This window comes from Podarcis pityusensis, assembly GCF_964106645.2.
Source record: "Podarcis pityusensis genome assembly, chromosome: 7".
NCBI lineage: Eukaryota > Metazoa > Chordata > Lepidosauria > Squamata > Lacertidae > Podarcis > Podarcis pityusensis.
Window position 1 is genome coordinate 13970084 of NC_138031.1, and position 12319 is coordinate 13982402.

A 12319-nucleotide genomic window follows, 5' to 3' on the forward strand; every position below is an offset into this window, starting at 1 on the left:
TAGCGGCTATTAACGGCTTAGCGGCTTTAAGAAAAAGGAAACAAACTCGCAAGAACTCGCAAGGCGTTTCGTCTTGTGAAGCAAGCCCATAGGGAAATTCGTCTTGCGGAACGACTCAAAAAACGGAAAACTCTTTCGTCTAGCGAGTTTTTCGTCTTGCAAGGCATTCGTCTTGCGGGGCACCACTGTATTTGGGTTGGGTGTTGGGTATGTTTAACCTGGAGAAGAGGAGTTATGATAGCCATCTTCAGATATCGCTCGGAAGATGGAACAAGCTTGTTTTCTCCTGCTCCAGAGGCTAGGACCCCGAACCAATGGCTCCCAAGTTCTAAGTCAGGAGATTCCAACTGAACATCAGGAAGAACTTATTGATAGTAAGAGCTGTTCAGCAGTGGAAGGGAGGTTGTGGACTCTCCTTCCCTGGAGGTTTTTAAGCAGAGGTTGGATGGCCATCTGTCATGGATGCTTTAGCTGAGATGCCAGCATTGCCGGGGGTTGGGGTGAAAGACACTTGGGGTCCCTTCCAGCTTTTAAGATTCTGTGAACTCTGTATGGGCCTTGAGTTTGTGTGTGTGTATATGTATCTGTAAGGGAGGCACATAAAAAACTTTGTTCAATGAAGGTAACCAGATAGACAGGAAATCTGAGGATGACTGAATGAATTGCTGTTTTGTTTGGATGCTATGTTATAAGAGGTGGGGTAGAGGCTGGGAGGGAAGTCTCTCGCGACTTGCATACTTCATTGGCATTGCAAAATCATCAAGAGTTGACAGATCTCTTGCTGAGCCTGGAGCTTTCTTGGACCAGTTTCACGAACACCTAAATGTGATTGGTCTTTGACAAAATGGTGTCTGTTTTAATAGGTCCCCGGGCTGGCGTCTCTTGGGAAGTGTGGAGTGATGCAAATTGCCCCAGAGCACTCTATAAGTGGTTTACAAAAAGAATGAAACAATAAAATTGTTAGTCCCAAAAAACCCAGGGGAAAACAAGTATTAAAAACATTCAGCAGTACTAAAGGTAAGCTAAAATAGGCTAAAAAAAGCTCAAAAATGCAATTTGGCATTCTGCATGTTTTGGTAGGCTGTGAGGCAGTGTGGTGTAGTGGTTAGAGTGTCGGACTAGGACCTGGGAGAATAGGGTTCAAATCCCCACTCAGTCATGAAGCTCATTGGGTAACCTTGGAGTTAGTCACCATCTCTTGGCCTATAGCCTACCTCACAGGGTTCTTGTGAGGATAAAACGTGGAGGTGGTAAAGGGTCCATTCCACCTTGCACTCCTTGGAGGAAAGGTGCGAGGTAAATAAAATAATAAAAATATAATAATGGTGGCAGGGAGTTTTGAATTGTGGGTGCTGCCTGTCACACTAAAAGAGAGATTTATTTTTTTTAAGTGCAGAATGAGTGTTAAACCATGCCAGTTCTGCAGATCAAAGTTGTCTGGGTAAGGCAATCTTTCCAATTAACTGGTTGATAATCCCATACAGGCCTCTTCCTTTACATAAAAGACTGTGCTAAGGGTCCTTTCCATGTGGTTTTCAAACTTGGAGTTGACATTCTCACCAGTAGACTAATGTGAACTTCATTAGTGCAAAGGTGACAACAGCACAGCTTCAGCTAGCCAAAATTAAATTAAATATTGGGACACTCTGCTGCTGGGGCAGTTCGTGCAGTCACAGCGAGTACCAGAAAGTAGCGTCTGGGTGCTCTTGACGAAATGAGCACATTTAATTCCGACTTTAAATGACATGTCTCTATAGGACAGTGTTCAGCTGCTGCACCCCATCAGTGCCAGTGTGGGAGCCAGTGTGGTGTAGTGGTTAAGAGCGGTAGTCTCCTAATCTGGTGAACTGGGTTCGATTCCCCGCTCCTCCACCTGCAGCTGCTGGGTGACCTTGGGCCAGTCACACTTCTGTGAAGTCTCTCAGCCTCACTCACCTCACAGAGTGTTTGTTGTGGGGGAGGAAGGGAAAGGAGAATGTTAGCCACTTTGAGACTCCTGAAGGGGAGTGAAAGGCGGGATATCAAATCCAAATCCAATCCAGTGCAGAGATCTCGGCTTGCACAGTAGAAATTTCCCCTCTCTTCCTTCCCCACCCTGTGCGTATCCCACGCCCTCCGCAAATCTGCTCCAGGGGGTTGGGAGAACCCCTAAAAACAGAGGGGGCACAGGGCGTGAGGAGAAGGGAAGAGTGTTCCATTGCATAAGTGGGAAATGCTTGCACCGATGGAATGAGAGACTTGGTGCTACGTTGAAACCCACCCATGATACAGTGGTACCTCGGGTTAAGTACTTAATTCGTTCCGGAGGTCCGTACTTAACCTGAAACTATTCTTAATCTGAAGCACCACTTTAGCTAATGGGGCCTCCTGCTGCTGCCACACCGCCGGAGCACAATTTCTGTTCTCATCCTGGAGCAAAGTTCTTAACCTGAAGCGCTATTTCTGGGTTAGCGGAGTAGCCCTGCATTTGAGCGCATGCATGAGAGCATTTGAACGGTGATATATCTCTGCTTCACAAGCTGGGATTTGAATGAGTCTTTTGCCTGAACTCACACGGCTCCCTTTGTGCCAGTCAGCTAGCCAACCAGGAAGTCTTCAGGTAACTCTAGTTCCTGTTCCATCCAAACCAGGAAGCTATGGTTAGCAGGCTTTGCAAGAAGCCAGGGTAGTGTTCCTAAGCCGTTCATCATATATTTTTGCAGTTCAGTTCTATTTCGTCCAAAGTTACGGAAGACTTCCTGCTGGATTTGCCCCTTCGCGTAAAGGTTCCAAAGACTGGTGAATACCTCTGCTTATTAAGCAGGGAGCGGATAATCTGCGTGTATGATGCTGCCGCAATGGTGGGCAATGTGCGGCCCTCTGCATAAGTTTACGCGGCCCTTGGCTTCTTTGGCCCCGCCCATTTTGGATCCTGGCCCTGCCCTTGACTGGCTTCAACCTTGGCCTGCGGTTAGCTGAGGCTGTGCAGGCCTGGATCGGTTTGGGGGCCTGGGGAATCACCCCATGTAGGCCGCCTTGGGTTTCATGACGGAAGAAAGGAAACGAATAAAGCAAAATAGCTGCAGCCTTCAACAAATTACCCTCGAGGGAAGGTAGCCCTCAACCGAAAATCTCCCCCCGTCCTGAACTATATAGCCAATGTTATGAAAATCTTGGCCTATACAAATGGACTGAAACCACTGTATTGCCCTTTGCATGTATTTGAGCTCTCTCGTGGAAAATTCCATGGCTGAAATGATTCCTGTAAATCAGTAACTGCTATTTATGTTGTTGAGAAATTGGCTACTTTTCCATTCCGGCTAGTTAAGAGTTTTTTATGCTGCTTGGAAGTTTTTTATTAAAAAAAAACTGCCATCACCTGGTGCGATGTGGGCCGCCAATGGCGACTTATATCTCCCTTTTGACCAACTTGAATCAACGCAGGGCGCAGTGTTAGAAATTAGCCAGGCGCCAGGCGCATTTTGCTACTAGCATGGGTGCAGTTGCAGCTACGCGGAGATGTCTGGGTGCAGGGTTGGCGACCGGAGTTTGAAAACCTCCGCCTTAGTAAAGGTAAAGGGACCCCTGACCATTAGGTCCAGTCGTGACCGACTCTGGGGTCTTGGTGCTCATCTCGCTTTATTGGCCGAGGGAGCTGGCGTACAGCTGCCTTAGTCCATAGTTAATACCATTTCCATTTCCGCTGTGTGTGTTTCTCCTCCTTGCATGCTGGGACCAGTGAATTGTTGTTAGAGCAAGCAACAGTCGATCATAGAATCGCAGAATTGTAGCGTTGGAAGGGAACCCAAGGGTCATCTAGTCCAACCCCCTGGCGAATAGACATTCCGTCGTGGCGACTGTAAACCTAGGTTTAAGGTGCCACTTGGCACCTAGCTTATACATGCTAGCGAGACTGAATGTCCTACAGGGGAGATTGCAGAAAATACACAATGGTATCTTAATTTTGCTGAGTGATTTTATTATACCAAACCTTACTGGAATCGTGTCTATATGCCAATAAGGGTTCGAGAATTGAGAATACTGCCGTCACCATAGTTGAACCTTACAGTCTTTGTGTGAGCACAGAGCTTGTTTTCACCTAGCACCTTGCGTCATTATGAGAAATGGTGTTTTTCTAAAGGATTGCTTAGCTCGCAAACCAGCCCTAGGTTTGAATCAGAACCAGCATGGGGCTGTTGGTTTACTCTCTCCTGCCTTCCATTCCCAAGGGCTCTGAGGAATTTACATTGCAAAACTTCTGAAGACCTCACTGAGGTTCCTGTCTGATGCCAAATGGGCAATGGCACTTTGTTTTCATTGCAACTCTGCGCTTTCCCTTGTTGACAGCTGCATTGAGTTTTTGCGGGGAGGAGCGGGTTATAAATGTTTTAAATAAATGCATGGTTAAGAGTGTGGCTGAGCTTGTAGCTTCTGCCACACCCAGTTAGCTTTTTACAAAGCTCTAAAAAAATCTGATCAAATTCACGGTATTTCATTCTGCATTTTTGTTTTCTCTCTCCTAGGGAAGTTATCCGGTTTGGGAAGATTTCATAAACAAAGCTGGGAAGTTGCAGTCTCAGCTTAGGTAAGCTAAACCCTTGTTCCTCTCTTTCTGTCAGGGTTGCTCCTTTAATCCACTAAAATGTCTGCACTTCAAATAAGCTTGGACTTGGAGCGCAGATGCTTTGCTGGCTCTCTGCAAATGATAGTTTGCAAATCTGGAGACAGCTCCCAGAACACACACTCCTTTCCCCCTTAATAATAATAATAATAATAATAATAATAATAATTTATTATTTATACCCCGCCCATCTGGCTGGGTTTCCCCAGCCACTTTGGGCGGCTTCCAATAAAACACTAAATTACAATAACCTATTAAATATTAAAAGCTTCCCTAAACAGGGCTGCCTTCAGATGCCTTCTAAAAGTTTGGTAGTTATTTTTCTCTTTGACATCTGGTGGGAGGGCGTTCCACAGGGCGGGCTCCACTACCGAGAAGGCCCTCTGCCTGGTTCCCTGTAACTTGGCTTCTCGCAGCGAGGGAACCGCCAGAAGGTCCTCGGAGCTGGACCTCAGTGTCCGGGCGGTGGAGACGCTCCTTCAGGTATACAGGACCGAGGCCGTTTAGGGCTTTAAAGGTCAGCACCAACACTTTGAATTGTGCTCGGAAACGTACTGGGAGCCAGTGTAGTTCTTTCAAGACCGGTGTTATGTGGTCGTCTCCCCATTTGCAGAGCAAATTCCCCTTGTCTCGTTCCATAGTTTGGAATCAAACCTTCAGTGCTGTGGACCATGACTCCTGCATGAATGAAAATTTGAACCCTTGGTTTGATGTAAATAAGGAAGCAATAGTTACTCGGGAAGTTTGTGTTAACCATGGTAAATATTGTGCACAATATTTGTGCGGCTCTCCAGGGGGTGTTGGACTCCAACTCCTATCAGCCCCAACCAGCATGGCCAATGGTCTGGGAAGATAGGAGTTGGAGTCCCAGCAGCATTTGTAGGACCACGGCTTCCCCAGCCCTGATGTACAATTTTGAACCATGGGCAAAGGCAAAGTGAAAGGAGAATTTGCCTGAGATCGTAAATGGGGAAGTAACATCCATTCCCATGGCTAGCTTCATGATTTGCAAACTGTTGTTTCCAGAGAACCAGTGTGAAGTCTGCAATGTGCACATAGCTCTTGCTAGATTCTTTTCAATATTCTAGAGTCACTGTGCACGGCCCTCCCTGTGCCACAGCAAATGCTCTCCGAAGTACAGATGTCATCTGGGTGTGGTCTTTTCAGAAACCCAGTCCTCCCATTGTCTGTTAGTATAATTTGGAGGAAATGTCAAGCAGACATTTCAAACTCTTCTTACTGTCAGGTACTAAAAGTGAGTAGCATATTCCTCCTGTTCTGCCTTGAGGATGCACTTCCTTCCTCCAGTGGTTCAGGCCCCACCCTGGATCTGAACTTTTGCATTTTTGATCTGGATATGATTTTTTTTTTTTTTTTTTTGGCAAATCCTCATCTAGACATTTTCTCCATAGCTTGCTTGGAAGAGAGGAAATTGAAAGCATTTTGCGGAGACAGTGCAGGTAGATCCTGCAAATTGGTCCTCGCTTTCTGTTTGCAAGTTGGTGCAGCAGTAAAGCTGTCCTTATTTACATGCAAATTTGTTGAAGTTTCCACAGGGAGAAACAGTGTTGTTCTGTTCTGTTCTTGTTTGATACAGGAAGCTTAGATTGGGCAGTTTATCTTTGACAATAAAATTACTCAGGAGCTCAGCTTTCTACTTGCCCGTGTCTCTGCAAAGTTGGGAGTGCGGTTAGCCTAAGAATCGGCCGAATTCTGTTTATTTAACAAGTGAATAACAATCTGGTTTGTCTTGTTTTCTGCTTCGCGGTTGCTGATAATGCCTAAATAACCAGAAATGAGTATGCTAAATCTAGAGGGTCATTGGTTAACTGACTTCATTCCGCACATCTCACTTAGCCTTTCTTGAAGCAGAAGGATAGCGTTGACATTCATTCTTCTCTCTTTCCCTTTGTTAAGGGCTCCCATCTCTGTACGGTTCATACCTATACTATTGATCAGCTGCTGGAGGGGAAGATGGGGAGGGGGATGCAGTTTCCTTGCAGCTGAGCTCCACTCTGTCCTTTTATACCCTTGTTTCTTCGGCAGTGTGCCGTGAACAGTGGATGGAAACCTTCCCCACGAGAGCAACTTGCTTGGCATTCCGAGTCCTCTCTTGCTGTGAACCATTTTCCCTACAGCAGGTCTTGGCTAACGATTTCTTGATTCTCCAGTGGCTGCAAACGGAGGGGGATTTTATGTGCGTCTTAAAAGTCTTCAGCTGACCTATGAAACGCTGTGCATCTTAACCTTTCTATGTGGCTGTTTAGTGCCCAGGAGTGCTGGTGGTCTGAGGCTGTAACTTTGCTTTTAGTAGTAAATAAGAGATTTTTCATCCCTGCGATTCTCTGCTGCGCAAAGTGATTTTGGAAGGAGGGAGGGGGTGTTTTTGCAGGGGAGAAACAGCAGGCAGGGCAGGAGGTGCTTAACCCTTGGTCGTCGCCCCTGCTGCTTTCCCTTTTGCAACACCTCCCCTTGGCTGCGTTTTGTCTTTAGGGTGGGATTCCGGGATGTGTTTGCAAGCTCTGGGGGGGAATTGTGTGTGCATACGTGCGGAAGGGGCAGAAATTGCAACAGAAAACTCCTGGATAGAGAAGACCTTCCCTTCTGCAGGTTGATTCTCCATTGCAGATGTCAATTACACCATTAACTGATGTTGGCAAGCATGGGGTTGCCCGCCACAGACAGGTTCCATCTTGAAGAATTCTTCATTTTGAACCTGTGTTTAGTTCATTTCTCTCCTGCTGCTGTGCCCTTGTTTTTAGTTTCTCCCCAAAGTCATGTCCCAGATTCCTTTTTAAAATTTAAATCTGAATATGCAATTAATTTAGAGAAGGAAGCACTTCAGCACAAGTTTTTGAGGTGAGCAGGGTCCTTAAGACCTACTTATTCATGAAGTGCCGGCTATATTTAGGAAGCTCGGATTTACATTTTGTTTCTTGCTGAGAGTAAGAATCTGGGGACCTGCTGCTACTGGATGCATGCTTGGAAAAGGGAATAAAAAGGCCATTGTGTTTGCAAGCCAAGGCAGCTTCCTAAGAGTTTTGTGTGGAAGGAGTGCTTGGCCAAGCTACATCATCCTCAGACTTCTGTGATGAATCTGTACATCTTAAGACTGAAAGTGATGGGTGTGTGTGACTGTTTGAATGCTCCTCCAGCTGTTGTCCCTGTGCATTGAACTATCATGTCAGGCTAGAACATTCTCCCCAGGCTAGTTATGAATATATATAACGAGGGAGTCATATATTTTTTGAGCAGGCTTCCTCAACCTCTGCCCTCCAGATGTTTTTGGCCTACAACTCCCATGATCCCTAGCTAGCAGGACCAGTGGTCAGGGATGATGGGAATTGTAGTCTCAAAACATCTGGAGGGCCGAGGTTGAGGAAGCCTGTTTTTGAGGGTTATCTTACCTGAATTTTGAAGTGGTCCAGCCCAGCAACAGATGTATCCTTGTGTGATACTGCTGATCGTGGTTTTTTGGTTAGAAGAACCACTGATACGACATGCCCTTTTTTTAAAAAAAAAAAGCAGGGAGGAGAGGAAGTCCAGCTGAATTCTCTTCCCCCTTCCATTTTTTAGTTGGAACATTCAAAGCTAAGCCTGCATGACTTTCCCTGTTGGGATGTGCATGGTCTCCGAATGCAAACACACGCACATCAGCTTCTTAGAATTGTACAGTTGGAAGGGACACCTAGGGTCATCTACTCCAACCCCCTACAATGCAGGAATAGAGAAACTGTACAGACTGTCCAATATCAGGTGATCTAGGGCGGACTCAAGCTATATTTGTGCTCTTACTCCCAAAATACGAAATGGTGCCCTTCTAGAGATGTGGAGGGGTGGGGAATCCATGGGAGAAAAGGACCCTCAAAAATATTTCCCCCACAGGCCTTCACATCTCTCGTACCTCCCCTCCTCCTGCAAATTAATATGAGTGCAATAAAGCAGGAAGTTTCCCAGTGCAAGCACCATTGAAGGCTTGTGCATTTCTTCCAACAGGGCTTGCATTGGAGAATGACCTGGCAGGTGGCATTGCATGGGCTAGAATGCTCTGGCATTCCATGTTGATGCGCCCAGATTCACCTACATGAAGCAGCTGTTGCCCCTTGCCCCATGGTAGGGCCACCTCCTGGGATACTCTAAATGTAAAGTGGAGGCCCTATAAGCTTTAGAATACCTGAAGCCGCTCTATAGGGACGCGGGTGGCGCTGTGGGTTAAACCACAGAGCCTAGGACTTGCCGATCAGAAGGTCGGCGGTTCGAATCCCCGTGACGGGGTGAGCTCCCGTTGCTCGGTCCCTGCTTCTGCCAACCTAGCAGTTTGAAAGCACATCAAAGTGCAAGTAGATAAATAGGTACCGCTCCGGCGGGAAGGTAAACGGCGTTTCCATGCACTACTCTGGTTCACCAGAAGCAGCTTAGTCATGCTGGCCCCATGACCCGGAAGCTGTACGCCGGCTCCCTTGGCCAATAAAGCGAGATGAGCGCCGCAACCCCAGAGTCGGCCATGACTGGACCTAATGGTCAGGGGTCCCTTTACCTGAAGCCGCTCTGCAGTGTGAGCAAACAGATCTGTCCCTGCCAGGGATTTGTGCCAGGCTCATAGGCTCCTGAAGGGCTGGTCTGCTCCCTGTCTGTACCCAGCACTGTGCCGCTGGTTTGCCTGACGTGAGACTAGTGGGCTTTTGCATACATTTTGCTAGATACCGCTTCACCTGTAGTGTGAGAGATAAGCCAGCATTGATCAAACGAGTACTGGGCCCATTGTGCAGGAGTCTGGTCAGAATGCTGCCCTTTCCTGTTGTTATATTGCTTAATGCACAGCACTCAGCTTGTTCTTTTTATCCTCAGAAGAGATCTACAAGGTCTAAGCCTTATCCTCAAAGGCTGTTTTTTCCAGCTTTGCTAGACTGACCATTTATTTCTGGGAGTAGTAGCGTCAATAGCCTTCCTTTCTGTTTTAAGAGACAGAAACTTGCTCCGTAACTTTGCGCCTGGAACATCCATAGATGGCCGAGAAGCAGGTGCTGGAGATAGTATAGTAATTTCGCCTTTAGGTCAGGAATTTACGAACCAACAGCATTGGGAGAGGATCGCGTTGAGTCTTCAGGGTACAGCTTAAAGCAGTGCCTAGCCATTGCGGTGCCTCCTGCACAATGTTGAACTACAGTTCCCAGCACCAGCACCATGCTGACTGATGGGAGTTGGATTCAGGCAACATCTGGAGGGCACAGGTTGGCTACCTATGGCTCCAAGTATCATTTACAGTAACCCTTTCCCTGCACCATTTAAAAGCTTGAGAATTGTTTCTCTCCCTCTGTGTATTAAAGCACACATTCAAACATGATAAAATATGGTTTAGTTGTCAAACATGCCACTCAAATCCAGTAATTGCTTGGATTTGTAATTCTGTGTTCTTCCTTCTCTCTTCTGTCCAACGACTGTTTCATACTCTACATGAGTTTTTTAATTCAAGTGTAGACTTGGCTGGAAGTTGGGCTGATGTCGCTGCAAAACTCACATGATTCTTGCATTCATGCCAAGATTTTAGGTGCTGCTCTTCTTAGATGTACACCTCCCAAAAACTAACATGTGCAGAGGATGCTGTTGATAATAGTTCTTCACTGCATATCGGAATAATTATTTACCTTCCTTCATTCTTCAGAGCAGAAACGTTGAACCTGTAGCCCTCTAGATTTGTTCTTGGATTCCAAACTCTCCACCAGCTCCTGACAAGATGGCCGGTGTTCAGGGATGATGGGAGACTGCCTTTCCAGATGAACTACATATCCCATCATCCCTGCCCATTGGCTGTGCTGGCTGGGATGAATAGGAGATGTAGTTCAGCAACAGATTAGAAGGTTTAGAGGTCCTCCCTCTCTCCTTTAGAAGCACCACGTGTCTTTTTGTTGTTGTTCAAGTAAACTCTGTAAGAAAATAGGAGAAAAGCAAGTTTTCTGTGGTACCATCAAAAGCAAGAAAGTGATTTAGGGTACAGTCATACCTCATGTTACGTTTTTTTCAGGTTGCGTCCCGTGGTGACCTGGAAGTACCGGAAAGGGTTACTTCCGGTTTTCGCTGCTTGCACATGTGCAATAGTGCTAAATCGCGCTTGGCGCATGCGCACAAGCGCCAAATCACACTGCGCACCTGCGCAGATATGCCACTTCAGGTTGCAGGCTTTTCATGTTGCGAACGGGCCTCCGGAACGGATCCTGTTCGCAACCAGAGGTACCACTGTGAGCTGTGAGAGTCCTTTTTGTATTTTGTAGGAGCTCAAATGAGGAGGTTGTTGTTGTTTTTCTTTTCTGTTTGCAATGCTAATGCATTTTCCTTTTCGGTGCGCAGAGTTCTAAATAAGCTGTGTCTTGCAGTTTCTAACATCACATTATCTGCCTTGTATTTTAGGACAACGGTGGTAGCAGCAGCGGCGTTCTTAGATGCCTTTCAGAAAGTGGCCGACATGGCGACCAACACCCGTGGTAAGCAGATGTTTCTCTTAACAGCCTTTGCTAACCTGATGCCCTCCAAATGTTTTCGGCTATGGCTAGTGGGCGCCAGATTGTCAAAGGAAGTTTGGCGAAGGCTGAGTTGCATTTTATTCTGTTGAGCAAAATATTATGTGATTTTAACATTAGCAGGCTCTCCCTGTCTCTCTCTCCCTCTCTCTCTCTGAAACCCTGCCAACAGCCAAATCTGTTAGACATCTGTGAAATAGTCCCCCGTTCCCTCGAAAGTGTGAATATGTACTACATGAGCAGAAATAATAAATAAATAAAATTAATAGACGGCTTGGAAAAAAGCCGAAAAGCCAGAAACCTGTCATTGAAGTTTGACTGGTGTAAATAACAGGCACGCTGCTGTATTTCGCCATCTGAACGGTATCTCAGTCCAAAATGAAAAGAGTGGGTTAGATTTTTTTTTTCTAAAAAAGGTGGGTTTACTGAAATACATTGGAGCGTGTTATGAGAGCTGAATGCGAATGTGTTTTGCAGCTTTGCTAGGTAGGTCTGCGGTTCATTTTACTCAGCTATGCTACTCACGACCACCTGAAAGGAGGAGTAAAATACTGTTTCCAGTTTACAAAGACTTCCGTGCCCAGAGCTAATTACTTACTCACCATAGACGAGCAGCTTCTTAGGAGCCTGGTGTTTTTGGCAGTCTCACACTTGGAAGCCGAAGCCAATTCTGTATAGTTTGGCAAAGGTGACAGTCTTCCAGGGACCTTTCCTTTCCAGTTTGCCGTCTTTACTTATACTGTGAGGCTTCTGCTGTGTATGTATTCTTAATTTGCTCCAGAGGAATATATCTTGGCTCTGTTAGAATCATGGAATTGATAGCCCAGTCTGTGGAGGAAGAGACTCTTAATCACAAGGTCATGGGTTCGAGCGCCACATTGGGCAAAAGATATTCCTGCATTGCAGGGGGTAGGTAGGCGCAGATGGCCCTCACGGTCCTTTCCAACCCTGATTCTCGTATTCGAAAGGTCTAGTTCAATCTCCTGCAGTGCTGCGTGGATTTTCATCATCATTTGATTACGCCAGGGTCTGTTTCCTGCTTTTCAGTGGGTAGGTAATATCCCCGATTTAGGGTGCCTGGCGCAGTGCTACAGAAGGCCACTTGGGAAAAATTATAGATTCCGCATCCCCTGCGTTAAGCGTCTAAAAAAAATGTATGTGTCAGCCATGCGTAATTATTGGCAACGCAACTTTCTGCTATTCT

At 46.3% G+C, this 12319-nt stretch overlaps 1 protein-coding gene across 23 annotated transcripts in view; it reads left to right on the forward strand.

Moving 5' to 3' along the window:
• The window catches only part of MTSS1 (MTSS I-BAR domain containing 1), a 147780-nt gene that overhangs the window by 16028 nt on the left and 119433 nt on the right, over window positions 1–12319 (forward strand). For all 23 annotated transcript variants that reach the window (XM_081012604.1, XM_081012610.1, XM_081012588.1 and 20 more), the window contains exons 2-3: window positions 4503–4564; window positions 11006–11079. In XM_081012604.1, coding sequence (XP_080868730.1) covers window positions 4503–4564; window positions 11006–11079 — 136 coding nt within the window. The remainder of the gene's footprint in view (window positions 1–4502; window positions 4565–11005; window positions 11080–12319) is intronic.